This window comes from Solea solea, chromosome 15 (assembly GCF_958295425.1).
Source record: "Solea solea chromosome 15, fSolSol10.1, whole genome shotgun sequence".
Taxonomy (NCBI): domain Eukaryota; kingdom Metazoa; phylum Chordata; class Actinopteri; order Pleuronectiformes; family Soleidae; genus Solea; species Solea solea.
In genome coordinates this window covers 17,570,520-17,588,927 of record NC_081148.1, presented here as the reverse complement: position 1 = coordinate 17,588,927, position 18,408 = coordinate 17,570,520, and the positions used below count along the sequence as shown (strand labels likewise).

Here is an 18,408-nt window from a genome sequence, read left to right as displayed (position 1 = left end):
CAAAAGCAAGACAAACTCTATACTCACCCCGACACAAACATGGGCATATTAAAACATCATGTGCAAGACTGCTTCAGGGGTTGCAACAGGAGAGTGACGAATAGTACACTTAAAGCTATCATGCATCTGTGAATGGAACATCTTGCAAAAAGAGAGTTGTTAGTCAAACCACACACTGTAGTGTTATGCAATGTATTTGTTATCCTGTCAGAACAGAGATTATGGTGAAATGCCAGACCAAAGCCAAAGGAAATTCGAGCATGTTTACAGCATATTTTTCGTTTCAGTGGAAAACATCTTGTTTTCTGTCCTTCCCTAATGAACCAGTGTAAGAGGAGGAAATACATGATGCAAAAGACAACTTGTCCTATTGCACTTGAGTAAAACGGTTAGTCATGCAAGTGAACATCAGGTGGCACTGTTCTCAAACACATAAGACACTAATGCAATCCACTTTACTGAACAGAGAGCGTAGAGCCCAACCTCTTCTGCAGAGGTTGTCTGATCCAAACACTGTTGGGAGAGTTCACTGAACGCCTGGTTGAGTGACTTCAGCTGCTCCTGGGCCTTCTCTCTTTCCTCCTCTGTCATTCTGTAAAACAAACATGATGAGGCAGAGAGTTTTGACAGTGGACAGCGTTGTCTGCATGTCAAGCACAACAGCGTTTCTTACCTGTCACTGTGTTTGTTAAGCATCATTTGTGTGGTCCTCAGGGCTTCTGCTATTTGTTCCTTCTTAGTGACCATTTCCTCAACTGACACCTAAAACACCAAACAACATCAAATAAATGACTGTTGCTTCTGCATGACTGCTCTTGTGTCTTGTGTTATTGTCAAAAGACACACAAATCTTCACACATCACAAAGTATTTACACATGTGCATACCCTGGCATTATTGTATTGGTATACTTATTTTAATCACATTGATAATTGATTAATTCATATAAAACGAGTCAAATAAAAGCATGCTGTGTACTCCACAAGCAAAATATAAACCCTCCTATAAATCCGGTCTAAAACTATGAAAACACATTTATACACCTATAAACTAGTCACCACAGTAAATGAATAATGGTAATCTACTCCTTTAAACCTTTGTAATGCATTAAACATTACAATGTATCCTCCAGGATAACCAGCCATATCTGGGTCATTTTGAATTTTGCATGTATTAGGACTGAACAATAATTATTTAACAAAAAAAATGTACTGTTCTATATTTTTTTCCAATATAAAAATGCAATACAGACAATGTATGTCTTTTAGTTCTCATCATTGAGTAGAATAGTTAATATCCTGATGGCAGCCAATATGACAATGATCCATCTTGTGTTTTTTGAACCTTGACTTTAAAATGTATATTGGAAATTGCTATGGGTTAGGGTTAGGGTTATTATGTCTGAAACATGACTTGAATTGAATGAATTACTGTAACCAAATTGTTCAGCCCTACTATGTACTATATAGTATGAGGAGTACATGTAAGCTAAGGAACAAAGGCCAGAAATCAGAACTGAACCATGACAAGAAAAAGTGGTGTCATTTCTGAGTCAGTGAGGTTGTTGTGAATCATAAGTGCTTGTGCAACATATTTACTGAATGAATTAGGGGTGAAATAATCAAACACATCACAGCTACTAACCATGTGAGTATAAACAGGGGATAGAGTAAACCAGCCCTTGCTGAACAGTGTAACACATATGGATTACATGAATCAGTAAGTGGACTATGTTTTTATTAGAAATCATACACTGTGACAGAAAAGTCCCATACCATTTTCAATAGAAAAATACTATTTGCCATTAAACTGAAGGATCATGTAATGTACAAAAAACAAAAAAAAGAACAATACATATTATTTACCTGGGGTTTATTAGAAGCATCTGTGTTGGCATTGCTATCTTTCACAGCATTACCATCAGTGTTCAGGGTCTGTTTGGTCCAGTGCAATAGTTTGCTAACTTTATCACCGTGCTCTCTCTTCTCCTCATCAACAGATCTCTACAATCAGAGCAGATGGGTTTTCAACAAGATTGTTACTCAATGTGGGAACCTTTAAAAGGGTGGGGCACTGATGTGCTACATTTATAATCAGACTAAAAACATTGAAACTCAAGAACCGTCGTCAGTTGCATCAAATATGTGTAAACCATAAAAGAGAGCATATGACTGTGAAATCAAGGTATTAAAAAGAAAAAGGAAAAATCAAAGAAATTCCTATTTGCAAAGGTTTTGGACCAACATGTTTGCAATTGTTTATTGGTTAAATGCACAAGCATAGAGAAATGCTGATTTGGCTGCAGAACCAAGAACTTTTGAAGCCTCCAGTAATCTTAGCCCTGTGTGGCAGTCAAACGCACTTCTTTCAAGAGCCTCTTTGAATGTGATTCTTCTCTTGGTCTTCGGACAAGTGAGACTTCTAGTGTGAAACTTCTCATCCTTGAGCACGGAGGCAGTTGCTTTGTCAACAAGGCCACTCTGAATGACCTCCTCCAGTGAGACTCTATCCTGAGTATCAGGATTTATCAATCCTCCAGTCAGGAGTTGATACTCAACACAGCGAAAACCAACATCCTTGGGCAAGAGTTTTTCTTGCAGAGCCTGGGAAACAGACAAAGTCTTTGCAGAACTGGGGTGAACAATGCCATTAAATGCTTGCTCAAACTGTTGGAGCTGCTGTTTCAGTGCCTCATCTACCAGACCTCTTTTGAGAGCCTCAGATATTGTAACTTTGTCCCCTGAAGAGGGATCACAAATACCTCCAGTGCAGGCCTGGGCCTCCAGCAGTCTTAAGGCGGTGGTTCTATCAGTAAATCCCTGCTGGAAACCCTGAAGAACGGACAGTCTCTTCCTCTGAGCTACATCCCAGAGACCAGCAATGGGGCTGTTAACATCCTCAATAACAACCATTCTGGAAAATATAAGGTCTGCAATCTCATAGATGCTGAGACGCCCGCTGCAATAGCTGTCAAGCTCAGACGCTTCAAGAAACCTCTGATTCAGAGCAGATTCCAGACAAAGCTGTCTGCCACTTTTGACATCAGTGATAATGTGCAGTGGGCTTCCACTAGTGTCAACGACGGACTTTTCCTGCCATTCACTTTCCTGCTGTGCCAGAAACAGATACATCCTCTTGTCAATGTGTTTCGCCTTGAATGCTTCATACGTTGACATTTCAACTCCACGACTGCTGCTGACGACGGACACTCTATGAGAACTCGTGGGAGAAGTGTCTGTTAGACGTCTCTCCCCGAATGGAAAAAGAAACACGCAACCATCAATGTCATAAACGCATTTCTTGAGTATTTCACAGTAGTATGCTTTCTGTCCAGTGTCAGGGTTGTGAAAACCTTTAGGGTTACTGACGGGATCATACAGACTCTTTAGAGTCTCCTTGTTCAAAAGACCTTGATCGACAGCATTGCTAGCCGACACTGTGACACCCACACCTGGGTTGATGAGTCCTCCAGTGGAAACCTGGACTTCAAGGATCTTCTTGCCCCTGTATTGATCAAGAAGTCTTTCCTCCATTGCCTGAAACACTGACAGCTTTTTGCCAGCATGGATGTAGCCTCTAACAGCTTTCTCAGCCTCTATCAGTTTATCGCTCATGCCGGTCTCTATGACACCTCTCTCCAGAGCCTCAGCAACTGAGAGCGTCTGCCCTGTGGCCAAATCTGTAAGGCTTCCTGTAGCCGCCTGAGCTTCAAGAAACTCAAATGCATAGGTCTTTGCTAAAAAGCCCTTTTCAGCAGCCTCAAGGAAGGTTATCTTTTTCTTACTTGATTCCACATAAACTCCAGCAATGGCAGTTGGTTTGCCGACGTATTGAGCGTCATCAAAGATCTTAGATGTGACTGGAATGTGATCAGCTGTGCCACCTTTGAGTTCTGTTAGCTTCTGGGGAGTTGAATATATCACAGTCTGCTTTCCATCACTGTCGGCTGCACTTTTCTCTGAAATGTTTACAGTTTCACTGATCTGATATATTCTTGTTTTGGTGACATGCTGGGTTTTGTGCTGCCCTTGATCTGTTTGTCCACAGAGAGCCATGTATCCATGTGTCGTTGTGGTCATGTGCCCGTCGGGGATAATTTGGCCCTCATAGTTCACATTTTGCAAAGTTCTCTTTGTTGCAGACTCATGAAGGATTTGGCTGGGATTGACTTCAGTTTTGTCTCGTTTGTCTTGTTTCAGTTCTTCAAGACTGTTTTCTTTCGCCACTGTTGTCATCTGTAGATGTAACATTGAAAGAACCTTTCAGTAACAAGCGACTTCAGTTTATTGTAGCACTTACAACTCCAATATGTGTTAAAATACTGTATATTTAAAAGGTCCAGAGTGTAAGAATTACTGACATCTAATGGTGAGACAGTGGTCTTTACATCACAACTCTCTCCTCTGTTCTTCATTAATTATTTGTATCATCATTTGACTGCTTTGGAAAAGTGTTGGTGCAAGATTGCAGCCTCCATCTACTGTAAAAGTTTTATGGTAGGGCAACCAAAACTTCAAAAGGGATTATACACTTACACATACTTACACAAACATACTTGGTAGTATAATTCATTTCTATCTGTCAATAAACTCTCCTATATGTTACACACTGGACCTATTAATACTTGCTACTGAATATGAGTGTTTTAAATATGTTAAACCGACTTCATGCATACCTCGGAAGACATTTTCATTTTGAAAAACTCATCCTCTGTTCTGCATCTCCCGCCTTCACGTGACGACGCCGTCTTCTGAATCCCTTTCTGTTCTGTTTTCAGGGAGGCAGCCGTGTTGTCTTTCACATGCTGGCGACTTGTTTCGTTGACTTCCTGTTTGTTCATCTTCTGGTTTCCGGTCTTAACCCCAACTCCCGGTGTCAGAAGCTCTTCACTTTCCCTTAGTGTCGGTTTGCACTCACTGTCTGCCGACAGCGGTTTAAACTTTGTCATCTCGTTAGACTTTTCATTGCAAAGGCTTTGTAAAGCACTTATTTTCAAACTGAGTTTAAGTCTGTCCTCCTCGAGCTGCGTAATCTGGGATTTTGCCTGTGACAAGTCGTGAGCGAGCTTGGTTTTGTCTTGCTGCAGTTTGTCTATTTTGAGCTGCACTTGCAGTGGTTGGTCTGTCTGTTGCTTTGATTCCACTGTGGTCTGATGCACTGTTTTTATCTGTAAGACTTCTTGTTTGAAAAACCTGTTGAGCATTTCTGCTAATTCAGCGCTAAGGGAATTTTGTTTTGACGTCTCGTTGTCATTTGAGATTTCCGACTGCAGTAAAATGAGTTTTTTCTCTATTTCCTTCTGCACTAGCATCAGCTGCCTCTCATAGCCGTCTTTCTGAAGCTGCAGTTTGCTCTTCAACTCATCGAGCATTTTCTTGCACTTGTCCAGCTGTTCTTCCATCTGCTGGGACTTCAGCTGAAGGACTGAGTTTTCTCTTTGCTCTTGCTCAACTTCGGTTTCGGAACTTTTTAGGTTTTGCTTCAGCATTCTGATTTCTAACTCCAGTGATGTGTTTTTCTCAAGTGCCTCAGCTTTCTCCCTGTTAAGGATCGTATTCTCATGTTGCAGATTTGATTGGAATTTGTCAGAATTCGTGATTGCTTCTTTGATATTCACTTTATTTTTTTGAAGCTCACTCTCCAGCTGCAGTATTTTGGATTCTTTAACTTGTCTGTCTTTAGTCTCTTTGGCCAGTTCATCCCTAGTTTTCAGGAGAGAAGAGCTCAACTCTGAGAGTCTGACATTCAAGTTCTCTACTTTCCTCTCTGCTGCTTTCTTGTCATTCTGAAGAGCATTTATCTCCTGCTTTAGATTTTCCGACACTTTTTCTGAACTGCTGTTTAAATCTTTAATACTGTGTTTATGATTGAAAAGTTCTTTTTCTAAAGCCTTGATTTTGTTGATATGTTTTTGATTATCAGCCGATTCTTTTTGCAGCTCTGCTTTGGTTTTCTTCAGCATCAGGTTGAGTTCATTAATTTCAGCGTCTTGTCGGTTTACTTTTTGATTAACCAAATCCCTCTCAGCAGTCAAAAAGTTCTGCTCCAATTTCAGACTTGTTATTTCTTTCCCATAATTAGCAATATCTGAACTCCGTGTTTCTGTTTTGTGCTTCAGTTCGGTCATTTTCCTTAACTCCTCACTGTAATCCTGTAGCTTCATTTGAAGCTCATGGACAGATTGGGATTTCTTATTTAGTTCCTCCTCAATAATTCTGAACTGGGATTTGGTGGCCTCTACCTGACACTTGAAGATTTCAATTTGCTGATCCTTGCCGTCAATTTCAACCGTCATCAGATCAAGATTATCTTTCACATTCTTCAAATTCATTTCCACCTCCGTGTTCACCTGTTTTAACTCCTCTACTTTCCTTTGCAGTTGTGATGCGACTAATTCCTTGTTTTCAACCTCCGCTTCAAGGTTTTTATATTTTAGTTTCAACGCCTGCTCAGCTTTCTTAAATGAGGTATTTTCCTCTTCAGCTGTTTCAAGCATCTGCTTCCAGCTCTCAATCTCACTCTTCAAAGACCTCACCTTTTTCTCATAAAGTGATTTCTCTTTCCCCAGTGACTCAGTTTGGATCTGAAGATCTCTAATATCACTAACAGAGGAGACATTAATCATGGTCAGCTCACTGCATTTAAATTTCAGCTGATCTATTACTGCCTGCTTGGAAGCGACCTCTTCTTCTAAGTTGTTTATCTTGTAAATGTTATCCTGGTCCGTGAAAACTTTCTTGTGCAGTTCTCCTTGGGTGACCTTCAACTGCTCTTTAAGGCCCTCGACTTCTGTGCTTTGGAAGAAAGTGGTTTGTTCCAGTGAGGACTTTGCTCTTTGAAGAGACTTGATTTCCTCTTGAAGATCATCGACGGCTTTCTTCATGTTAAGCGTTTCTTGCTGAAACTCGTCGGATTTCTGCCTCGTGCTGATCCTCTCAGCTTCCATGTCCATCTGAAGCTTCTTTAGTCTGTTATTACTGTCATCCAATAGTTTCTTATAACTTTGGGCTTTCTCCTCAGCCATGTCTGCTCTTCTATGAACCAGGTCTAATTCCTCTAGTTTCTGCTGCAGGACATTGTCTCTCATGTCATCGTCTTCTACATGTGCAGGTGACTCAATTATCAGCTGAGTGTGATCGTTTGCTTTAGCCTGGACTTGACTTTGCACGTTTTCCTCAGTATCTGCCTCTGCGTTTGTTTTTCTCTGAAGTTCGGGGCTCTGCTTCTTTAGATCCTCTAGTTTACTCTGAGCCAAAGACCACTTGGCCTCGGCCTGCTCAATTAACAGCTTTGTGTGAATTAACTCCTGCTCACCGGCAGCTTTGTCTTTGAAAGCTATCTCTAATTTGGTGCGGAACTGATGAACGTCATGTTCAAGGTGTGATTTCTGAAAGCTCAGGTCGTCAATAGTCTTCTGCTGCATCTCTACTTCTCCGTTCAGCTTTTCCAGCCGTGCTTGTCTTTCAGCCAGCAGAGCCTCTTGTTCATGGATCCGTTGTTTTAGTTGACTAATCTCTACTTCACATGCAGATTTTTGGAGCTCCATGCACTCTTTCCTTTTTATATTCTCTCCTTGTTCAAAAGTTTTCCTGTTCTATAATGCAAAAAAACAAGTCATCCACCGCTTCATTTCTAATTAGAAATTGTGAAACAGATTGTATGAATGTGTTACTTCTTACCAGAGTACTGAAGCAATATTTAAACAATCTCTCCAGGCATTTGAACATTTACTACATTAAACTATGAGGACTGATGATGATTTTAATGATAAGACACAAGAGAAATTCCTGGAGAGGCTGTGTTTTCCCACAGAAAGGTCAACATGAAGAAAAAAAAGTTTCTCCTCCCAGCAACTGACCAACACCAGCCATAAGGAGCTACGTGCACCACTTTTGCACATTTTCTTTGCTTCTGTCATGCAATGAAGCAAATGATCTCCCCTCACGATGAGACATACATATTCAGAGATGCAACCCTTGCAGGAAGTCAAGAAGAGATCCACTACCTCTCAATGAGGGAGCAAAACATGTTGACGCAAAAACAGAACAGAGCAATCAGGAACCGTGCAAAGATACCAAAGTCAAGCTAAATCTATTTAAGCAACCACAAAGCCCAAAAGGTCTTAAATGTTCTGCGGAATCCTCTGCAAATGAAGAAAGCCGAGTTCTCTCACCTCTTCGTCTTCAGTCCTCTTCAGTGTTTCGCTGGCAAACTTCACATACTGAGTCATTAGAGTAACAAGAGCAGTGTAGCGGGTTCGGAGATCCATGAACTGTTTAAAGACAAGAAAACCAAGACAGTCGGTGAGTGTTTGCTATTGCACCAATTTCCTGTCGTACCAAAATGAAACCATATAATCACCTCCTGCTGAATGGCATCAGAAGAGCTCTGCATCCTCCGTTTCTTCAGTGGAGATTTGTGTTGGGAGTCAACCATTGCACTGAAGGTCATCAGCTGAAGTTCATAATCCTAAAAATATGCAATGTTACTAGCTTACTTTTTCTCAAAACATTGCATTTTTGTTAAGAACATGATATCGTCTGCTGTTAACAAAATAACTACTGTCAGCAAAAGCCATACAATAATTATCATACTAATAATACTAATAATAATAATAATAATAATAATGTATTATTTATTTATTATTGTTATTTTAATAATTTTATTAAAATATATATTATTAATATTTTTTAATCTTATTATATTTTTTAATATAAAAAAATGTGTCATAAATAAGAAGGCTGAGATGGAAGCTAATCAAAGTTTACCTTAATGGCAGAAGAGTACTGCTCCGAGTATTTCTGACATTCATCAATTCTGCTCTGTTTTTGTTCAATTTCAGCGACAAGGACCTAAAAAATGAAGACGATTTTATATATATGTACACAGTATATACACACATACAAATACACACATACACAAGGAGCATATACACATCATTTCTACCTTCTGTTTGTTTAACAGCTCAGCCAGTGCCTTGCTGTCTTCAGGTTTGTTTTCTTGGGCCTTGAGCTGTGCTGCTTCCATTTCTCTAACCCATTCATCGAGACAACTGTAAGTGTCTCTATAGTTCTTCAGAGACTTGTTGATACCATCCAGGTCCCGAAGCCTGAGAAACCAACAAACCATGATGAGAAATAGTTGTAATAGTAATTACAAATTTATATTTAAAGTCTTTTCACAGAGCACAAAAACAGTCACCTGCTGTCAATCTGGGAGTGAATGTTCTGCCACCGTTCGCTCAGCTGATCAGCTTTTTCCTTGTGCCAGTCGAGGTCGAAGTCGCGCTCGTTGTGGGCCTTGAACATGCGGTCGCTGATTAGTCGAGCTCTCTTGAGCTCATCCTCCATGTCATGGAACACCTCTTGTTTCTCATCAATCTCTGTCCGCCATTGCTGCATTCATAAGGAGAGATTAGCATTAAAAAGTACTGACAATTTTGTTTTTCCAACCTTTCTTTTTCCAGATTACCTTCAGAGTTGAAATGACAGTCTCAATGGATTTGACATCCGAGTTCATGGCGTCTTCCACATACAGTTTGGATTCATAAAACTTGACCAGCGCCTCTGCACTCTGGCTGTGCTTCACCACTAAGCTCACGGTTTTCAGTCTGGAGAAAAACAGGAAGATGAACATGTCTTCAAATTCTGCCACTAAATACCAGTGTCATTTATTCAGGACAGTGAAGGGCATGTCTTACTTGTCCATATAAATGGATGACATGGAGTACACTTGGCTCATGCTCTGAATAAGGACCGTGAGTTCAGAAGAAAGCGTCGGTACAGACGGGGAAACTGCGGCTTGTCTGAGGAACAGCTCACACTTCTCCTTCATGACATCAAGATCCTCCTTCAGTTTGTTCAGCTCTGCGGTCTTCCTCTAAAATGTGGCATGGGGAAGATCACAGGTGAAATAACACAAGTGAGAGTGTTTTTTTTATATAAAATCATTTCTTGATTATTGATATGTACCCCGTGCTCTGTGATGCGCTGGAGACTCTGCTCCAGGTCGTCCCTCTCCAGCGGTGTGCGGATTTGCCTGATCAGATGTTCTTCGTGGGCCTCCAGATGCATGCGGAAGTTGCGTATTTCGGAGATGTAATTATTGTACACCAATTCCTCATGTTCCTCTGTTGCAGAAAACAATAGTTTATTAGTTTAATTTTAATTAATTTATTATTAGAGCATATGTTTGTAATTGGTTTATCAAATTGTGTTCAAGTTTGCTTCCCTATGAAAATAACAACTGATAAGGAAATTACACCCAAACACACAGGGAACTGGGAATCCAGCAAAAACTCTAGTCAAATTAACTGAATATTACAAGTTTGCCACTAGGTGGCATCATCATCACAATGTAAGACTAAATTAATGCCACAAGAAAAAAATAATAATAATTGGGGAAGGAGAATGCCCTTAAATATGTACACATATCACAATATTAAAAACAAATATATTCTATTATATGTAATAATATTCTATTCTCTGTATTTTTCACTCAGAATATTCTAGTCTACTCAAAACCCATGACCACACGTTAACAATATCCAATTATGTGCTCACTACAAAGCCAAACAATCATCTCTTTAGAAACTCTTAGCTCACTGGAAAATAATTACATAATTCTCCAAGGCAGTGACTTGAGGCTTAAAAGGCTTAAAGAACTATGTGCTTCCCTCGAGGTTATGTGTTCAATAAACATCGGCAGCTCGATGTTGAGAAACAGGAAGTGCATCCGAGTCTTGCCTCTCTCTGCAGATCTCAGCAGTTCCTGGTAGTATTCCTTGCAGGCCGCGACGTCTCTCTCCAGCTGGGTGCGGTCCGCCAACGTGAACACCTCAGACTCCTTGCTGTCATCTAGGAATTCATCGAAGTGGGACTGCAGGTTGCTCAAGACCTGCTGATGCTCACCAGGTAACATGGTCTTTATCTGGAACAGGTCAAGAAAATGAGACAAACAAACACTTCACAATCGTGACTTTAAAACGTAGGCGATCGAGAAGAGAAAAGGATAATTCGACATACTGAGGCCACATTCCAGTTGCGGATGGCTCGTATGTCAGCCATTAGGTAATGCCAAGAGACCACACTCTTCATGTTGATGTGTGAGTGGTGCCACAGGGCCAGGACATTCTGGTATAACTGCTCCGTTCTGCAGGAAATGCAAAAGGCATTAATAATGTAACACTACAATGTCTGCCCGCCAGTACAATCACGTGCCTTTGATCTTGTGAGTTGACTTTATTTTTAGTAGGAAAGCATTTCACCTTGTTGCCTTCTCAACAGCCTCTTTGTTGGGGGGCGGCACAGTGAAACACACAGACGGCACCATGGCCTCATTCCCCGCAGGGTTGATGACTTTCCACTTGGCTCGGTGAGAGTTATTGGCCAATATGCACTCATCATCTTTGTAAATGGTGATCTGAAACATTTGTGATACAGACACAGCATGGATTGTGTTCTGGAATTGTGAAAATGAACTAAAATCACATGAGGCGTGCTATGTCACAGGGAGCAGTACCTCTATTTGACGATAATCACAGATGGCTTTTACGGGGAGGGAGGATCTCACGAGGCTTTCGGGGTTCCTGGGTCTGAGCTGCACAATATTTTTAGCCCTGCCCACTAAACCAGCTACAGTGCTGCGGTACTGAAGGAGCTGCTCTTTCTCATCCTAGGGACAAACAACACAAAGACAATAATTATATAAATATATACATAATTAATCACATGCTATACGTGCATGCGTTTCATCATCTGTTTACCATGGACTCCTGAATTAGGTCCTCCAGTCTGTGTAGGCTGCTTGATCGATCACAGCTGTATTTCCTTTGAATGGACTCCTGCAGGTTCCTAAGGTAGTCCATGGACTCTTTGGCGTCGCTAAAAAACTGCCCATGGGGAAATAATAACAAATTAGCTCTGTAAATATATTTCTGCCCTCATAAAAAAGGATAAACTATGGTTTAAATGATCAACCCACCTCAAAATAAACAGCATTCTCCTTCAGATGCTGTTCTACACATGAGCACAGTTGTAAAATCCAGCTCCACTGTGTCTGCATGGCAGCTCTGTACGCCTGGAAGAGAACCAACACAGGCGTAAAAATGCACAGCACTGGAAATGCACTGGAAGATTACATGCTGAAACAAGACTTGGCAATCTTTTAAATCATAGTGGCAGCTGTATGCAGGGTGGAGACGCTGCTGTGAGTCCAAAACTTAAGGATCTAATTGTCACACTGACAGCAGAGCTGAGAACAGAGACTAAAAGTGCTTACTTCTATAGTTATCTTGGCCGGGTGGTTCTTGAACATGAGGCGTTCTGCCTTATCCTGTACCGACTTGATCACTTCCTCCTTTTCCTCCAGCTCCATCATCAGCTCCTGTATGAGGACATTAGGCTGAGAATCAGCTGTGGCAGGAGAATCACTACATCCTCACACTTGGGCCACCATACAAAGAAAATCCCTTCACCCACAAGAGTTTGTTTTTCTGAAATGAATGTAGCTGTAATACAGACAAGCCAGTGCCACTAAAACAGCTTTTTATAAAGGTACTGTTATTGGCTTACAGCATGGTAGTCTCTTTTCTTGGAGACGCTGCTGTTGCGATCACTCCAATCAAAGGCGACCTCTTCTTCCTCCTTCTCATTCAGCCAGATGAGCTCCTGAGTGGCATGTGACACGAAGTCGTACAGGCTCTCCAGGTTGCTTTGTCGCTCTCTTGAACAGCTCTGAAACCAACAGACAGACATACACACATTCAGGCCACATGTGCGCCACAAAAAGCCCATCAAACATGGTAATATGCTATATGAATAATATTTGTACAGCAGCACAGATTGACTTCATTCAACTTACCAATAGTCTTTCATACTGTTTTTCTAGTTGGTTCAGTTTGTCTGAATACGTCAGTTTCAGAGGAATGGTCATCTGAATCTGAGAAAAGAAGAATATGTTTTGTTTCTTTTAGTTTCTCAAGATTCAATACATTCAGATATATCATGTTGATGTTTTTCCTGGGAAAAAGAGGAACTCCAAAATCCTTACTTCACTCAGTCTGGCATCTTTAAGACTAATTTGAAATTCTTCAATGGCTCGTTGGACACTTTTGTGAGTTTCTAAATGTGTTTCCACACTCGGTAAATCAGATCCCCACTCAGAACGGTCCAGCTGCACCTGTTTAACAGATTCAAATGTTCAGCGTCTCATTTTACAATTTCTATTGTGATACAGCATCATAAACCGACTGCTAGAGGTCACTCACTTGCATCTCTTCCACCCAGACCAGGAGGTCCTGAACATATTTCATGTTGACCTCCTCTTCTGTCATGTTGGAGTCTGCCAGTGAGGATTTCTGTAAGGGCTTGCGGATCTGCATGTGTTTCAACTGCCTGAGGCTGCCAGGGTCCATGACACCCCCACTACCCATGTAGCTCTGGACTGAAGACGGCTGCAGGCCAGGGGTCAAGGATGGTGTAAGGCTGGAGGTGAATGTGGACCCAGGAGTACTCAGACCTCCTGGGGTGATTGCGGGAGTGAGGACCGGTGTCAGGTTTGTGCCAAAGTTCTGGGAGAAGCCGGAGTTCAGGCTTTGTGTAATGCCTGAGATCATCATTTTGGTTTGTTCTGTTGTCAGTGTTCGGCCTTTGCTGTACACAGAGGAACACTCAGCTCGCAGACTTAGCAGGTCATCCCGAAGTTTTGAAACCCTGGTTTGAAAAAAGAAACAACGATATTTGTTCATTTTATTGTTTGCTTGATGTGGGAGCTTCAGTGTATTGTGTTTGCAGGGGGATCTACTTTGTACCTTTGGACGAGTTGATCTGCAAAGGGGAATTTTCCATCCAGGAGAAGTTGGATGTCCATCACTTGTTGTCTGAGGATGTTTTCACACTCTAACAAGTAACCAGCGATCTCAGCCTCGTGTAGAAACTGAATTCCAGACTCAAGACGTTTTGCATCCTTAGCAGAGAGAAAAAAAGGAGACAAATAATGTACACTGAGAGCTGTTTTGTCTTAATTATCTGGAGCCAAACACAGCAGAATCATCTGAGGTGCAATATGAGGATCTCTGCATAATTATTTCTTTTCCCTCTTTCCATTTGATGTATGTGATGTATGCAGCACCACTGAGCCCATAACAAATGCCCCCATGGTGACAATGAAGTACAGTATATCGAATCGTACTCACAGACTGTAGGGCTATCCGTGCCAATGCCAGCTTGTCGTCTCCATTAACGCAGTCTCGCTGAACCCTGTTGGCGATTTGCTGCAACATCTCAAGCCTGAAGAAAATTAAAAGAAGATGAAGATATGTAACAAAACACATCAACAACGAAGCCAAGTGTGGACACTATCACCTGACCTGGATCCATAGGCAATGCTGTTATTGAGAAAAACTGAGCTGTTAAGCTGTAAAGGCTCAGTGTGAACGCTGTCACCAGAGCCAAAGCTGGTGAAGCTGCTGTTGCTAACAGACGAGATTCCCCTCGTGTAGGCCATCTCGCTTCACAATCACCGCGTCTCATCCACACCATTCCTCTGTAAGGCTGCACAGCCACAGCCCAACCTGTACACTCTCACAGCCTGCACTCGCAACTGAGGGAAAACACTGTCCAACTGTCTCATATTTATACTACCACAGCCAGGTGTGGAGCATGTAAAACGAAACCCACCCTGAAATAATATGCTGTCCTGAGGGTACAAAAATGAAAAAGCAGGTTGAAACACCTACACATTCATAAGATCTAAGAACGTACAAAACACTGCCAAACTGCTGTAATTACTGTTTTTGCCTGGTTTTACCACACCTTACACCCATGCTGTAAATATGATGTGTTTGTAGGCAAATAATGCAGGAACTAAGAGGTAAACCTTACAGAGCATTTCCAAAATCCCTCAGATGACATTTGAGATCGACTCTGCAAACAAAAACTTGTGGAAACTGAACACCAAGCACAAGCACTGCCACAAGAAAGCACAATACGTCAGATAACATTGGGACTCAAGCATGGCATGGCATAACATCCAACTATTGGTGAACATTTGTTGGACACTGCCTTATTAAAGGAACTAGACACTGGATCATGATTTCATTCACACACCTCCCTTTTTTTTTTTTTAGCTGTTATCACTGAAGTTTCATTAAAATCCTACTGATCCAATTCCACATATTATCTGTTACAGTGAAAGAAAATTCAACCAACTGAGCTGCAGTAAATTTAATCCAGAATCCAAGTGCTATGTGCTGACATAACCATAAACCATGACATCAGAGCACAACGGTTTAGCGAGGGGATTTCTATTTTAATAAGGAAAATGACATACAACGCTAATCTTCAGCACTTGGTTTTAGTAGAAGGCTTGCAATAAGACACCTGAGTGCTCTGTGAACAGCAGCCTCAGAAAATGTTGTGATGACTCATGTAGCATCTTTGCCTCTCTATCTGTTTTACTTTCACTGAGAGAAGTTGCACAGCTCCCCCCGCGACGCTCATGTGGATGAAAAGTGTCCTATCATGTTGATTTAATTTTTAAAAAATTATAAAGACTAGAAGAAGATTTTTAGCGGACATGCAGTATAGCCGATAATAATAATTGTTTAATATGGACCTACTATCCAAACGGAAAAATCCAAAAAGGAATGTTTTAGGAGTATAATAAGCTGTGCTTGGCGCAGATAATTATAATGGGGTGAAATATGTAGAAAAATGGTCAGAACCCTTTCAAATTAGTGACGCCTGAGCTTTTGTCACACTAGGTTTACAGTTCTATACCTATACCTTATCAAATGTAACTATGACTGCATGTAATGTGAACATCTGACACCGTAAAATAACACAAGCAATAGAAACATTCAAACAAATAAACATTTGACTTGTGTTGATGTACTCAGTGGCTTTTGCATACCTTTCCACCTCAGGCCTCAGGCACTTCTCCCTTTCCAGCATGGCAACAATCAGTTTACCCCATTCCTTCTCCACATCATTGGGATGATGACCCGGGGGTAAGTGAATACGTCCAAACTCGATCCACACCTGCCAGACACCACAAGCACACTTTTGTTATGGCTGCGACGTGTCAGGCTGCAAACACTGACGTGAAATCAAAGCGGGGTGCTCTGCTTTGACGTACCTCGAGCATTTTGTAGAGATTTTGGATCTTTGTCTTCTCGTTCTCTTTCAGTGGGATTTCATTTTCTTTAAACTGCAGATACTGTGTATAAAGTGCCTGTAAACGAAGGCAGATGTCAAACTAAACGTAGGGATCAGAATAGATATTCAAACAGATATTCTACTGGTCTTAAATTCAACTGAATAAAAGTGCCTCCCCTGATGAAACCTAATGCATCTTTGCAGCAAATGGATGCTGCTGCTTGCTCATATCTATCAATATCACTTAAGGTCTCAGTTACAGCAGAGATGTATGTGGGTTTCTTTGAGCAGGCGATTATTCTTCACCTTTCAGACATTAGATTTCACTTCTAAACTATCTGTAAAATGACAAAGCTAAAGCTCACCTTGCTAAAAAAAAACAAAAAACAATGATAAAGTGATGAATATTAGACGCGAGGCGCTACCTTGAGTTCCACAGGATTGTTGGGGAATGATCTATCTGACATCATGGCCACATTGTGTTTGATCCACTGGCTGAGGTATTTGATCATGTTCTGGTACTCCACCCATTTGATATCCACATCCTGTTCAGAGCAAACAGATCATTATCAATAAAAGACTTCTTAGCACATGGACTGGACGCAGGGACTGAAGCCGTGCACTTACATTAGGGCTGATTCCATCGACGCCATCAGGTACTTTGGGGAAGGAGTCGTACAGTGTTGAGACGTACGTGATGACCGACTTTTCATCAGGACACTGAACATCTACGTCTGATGGAGAAAGTCAAAAAACAAAAAGGTCACAAACGCACCACATGACCTGTTCGCTCCACATGCTGTGCAGTGTCGTATCAGCTAAATCAAACATGACAGTGTGTGTGTGTGTGTGTGTGTGTGTGTGTGTGTGTGGAGCTCACCCTCAGGGTCCAGCAATCTGGCCACTCCCAGTTGTTCCGCGACACAAAATGCATTCTCTAAATTTGAGCGGTTGGTTTGTGTCGATACGCGACTCATGTCAATCAGGTCTGGCCTGCAACCCAAAAAGACAATCCAAGATATAAGAGCAGACTAACTAACAAAATAAATGCTGATCATTTCCAAATGGATGTGTTTTTTGTGCGTTACAGTACCTGTATTTATGAATGATAGCGTTAAACAGCCTCCCGTCTCTCCACGAGGTCGTGAAGTTGTCACATCGTACGCCTACGTAGCCGTCTGTCATCTGCTTGGACCAGAGCAGCAGCCTCTCCTTGGCCGTCATGTCCTCGGACTCTCCAGTCACATGGATCTCCGAGATCTGTCGGAGACAAAGTTGTTTCAGAATGTACTAATATCGTCACAGAAAATCTCACCCACAAACATATGATTAACTCCAAATTACAGCCGCAACAAAAACCTCTGTGTTTAATCAACAACATCTTTTTGACTCAGCAAAGACTAGAATGTGTTATGTTCGTTTATTATTGTGTGTGAAATCTGTTTTATTGCACCCGATTTCAGAAGAGTCCACCACTAATTTCATTGTCTTGTACAAATTCTAATGAAAGTTATACTAACATTCCTGTACAGTGAGGATACTCCCATAAATACAATAACTGTGCCTTTTCCTTCACGTTTCACAAGAATCAGAGACTCCTTATCTGACTCATTTACAGCTCTGTTCATACCAGGAAAAGTCAGCAGGTTTGAGGTTTAAGATATAAAGGTGTAATCAATTGCCCAATAGCTGATAAATTAAGATAGTGAGGACATAACACAAACAGAGCCGTGTAAAACAGGTCAAGTTACACAATATGTATGGATGGATGGATAGAAAATCACACGTCAGGCAACAACATTTTGAATAATGTAAGACATTTTCTCTGAATGAATCAAAAGAAAAACAATAATTTTCCTCATGCATGACAAAAAAAGCTTACAAAATTAGTTAGTTAGTTATTAGTTTTAGTTTCTTTGAAGGAAGTCACAATTTTAGTCAGTGATATTCAGTCCCAACTTCCTCTGTTATTGCAGGAATGTGAGCCGTGTATCTCGGTAATCAAATAACACATTTATCTCTGGAAATGAGTAAAAAGCTATATATTTTTTGGGTGAAGTGGCCCTTTAAATCAACAAATAACCAACAGATAAATTGTATAAAGTAGATCAATGGAAAAATCCCACATATTATACTATATAATATATTACACTAGCACTAGACGTATACACTCGCCTGCCACTTTATTAGGTACACATGTTCAACAGCCTCGACCCGCACACATATCTTTTAAGTCGAGCACATGTTAGCAA

The 18,408-nt window shown here is 41.1% G+C and overlaps 2 protein-coding genes across 27 annotated transcripts in view; both read right to left on the bottom strand.

Moving 5' to 3' along the window:
* The window catches only part of dst (dystonin), a 97,387-nt gene that overhangs the window by 45,701 nt on the left and 33,278 nt on the right, over positions 1–18,408 (bottom strand). For 25 of the 26 annotated variants that reach the window (XM_058651361.1, XM_058651351.1, XM_058651358.1 and 22 more), the window contains 30 exons: positions 17,250–17,416; positions 17,037–17,149; positions 16,784–16,890; positions 16,582–16,701; positions 16,137–16,232; positions 15,912–16,039; positions 14,194–14,287; positions 13,810–13,964; positions 13,267–13,711; positions 13,050–13,178; positions 12,861–12,938; positions 12,572–12,733; positions 12,279–12,383; positions 11,982–12,077; positions 11,764–11,889; positions 11,520–11,672; positions 11,266–11,420; positions 11,024–11,150; positions 10,745–10,928; positions 9,971–10,128; positions 9,700–9,878; positions 9,471–9,609; positions 9,201–9,394; positions 8,946–9,108; positions 8,768–8,851; positions 8,361–8,468; positions 8,173–8,271; positions 1,865–2,002; positions 674–762; positions 484–592 (listed from right to left, as the gene is read on the bottom strand). In XM_058651361.1, the coding sequence (XP_058507344.1) occupies positions 484–592; positions 674–762; positions 1,865–2,002; positions 8,173–8,271; positions 8,361–8,468; positions 8,768–8,851; positions 8,946–9,108; positions 9,201–9,394; positions 9,471–9,609; positions 9,700–9,878; positions 9,971–10,128; positions 10,745–10,928; positions 11,024–11,150; positions 11,266–11,420; positions 11,520–11,672; positions 11,764–11,889; positions 11,982–12,077; positions 12,279–12,383; positions 12,572–12,733; positions 12,861–12,938; positions 13,050–13,178; positions 13,267–13,711; positions 13,810–13,964; positions 14,194–14,287; positions 15,912–16,039; positions 16,137–16,232; positions 16,582–16,701; positions 16,784–16,890; positions 17,037–17,149; positions 17,250–17,416 (4,200 nt within the window). Of the gene's footprint in view, positions 1–483; positions 593–673; positions 763–1,864; positions 2,003–8,172; positions 8,272–8,360; positions 8,469–8,767; positions 8,852–8,945; positions 9,109–9,200; positions 9,395–9,470; positions 9,610–9,699; positions 9,879–9,970; positions 10,129–10,744; positions 10,929–11,023; positions 11,151–11,265; positions 11,421–11,519; positions 11,673–11,763; positions 11,890–11,981; positions 12,078–12,278; positions 12,384–12,571; positions 12,734–12,860; positions 12,939–13,049; positions 13,179–13,266; positions 13,712–13,809; positions 13,965–14,193; positions 14,288–14,367; positions 14,588–15,911; positions 16,040–16,136; positions 16,233–16,581; positions 16,702–16,783; positions 16,891–17,036; positions 17,150–17,249; positions 17,417–18,408 lie in introns of those variants that run through there. The other variant, XM_058651373.1, reaches the window with a different exon arrangement.
* On the bottom strand, positions 1,855–7,825 carry LOC131473813 (desmoplakin-like). Its single transcript, XM_058651377.1, has 2 exons — positions 4,675–7,825; positions 1,855–4,234 (listed from the first exon to the last, which is right to left on the bottom strand). Exons 1-2 carry the CDS (start codon positions 7,543–7,545, stop codon positions 2,258–2,260), a joined length of 4,848 nt encoding a protein of 1,615 aa, XP_058507360.1. The 5' UTR covers positions 7,546–7,825; the 3' UTR covers positions 1,855–2,257.

Excerpts from the sequence above, each read along its gene's own strand:
- LOC131473813 (XM_058651377.1), bottom strand. The coding sequence starts at position 7,545 with ATGGAGCTCCAAAAATCTGCATGTGAAGTAGAGATTAGTCAACTAAAA. Across the intron at positions 4,235-4,674 it reads AAATGAAAATGTCTTCCGAG|ATGACAACAGTGGCGAAAGA; the intron begins GTATGCATGAAG and ends TTACATCTACAG.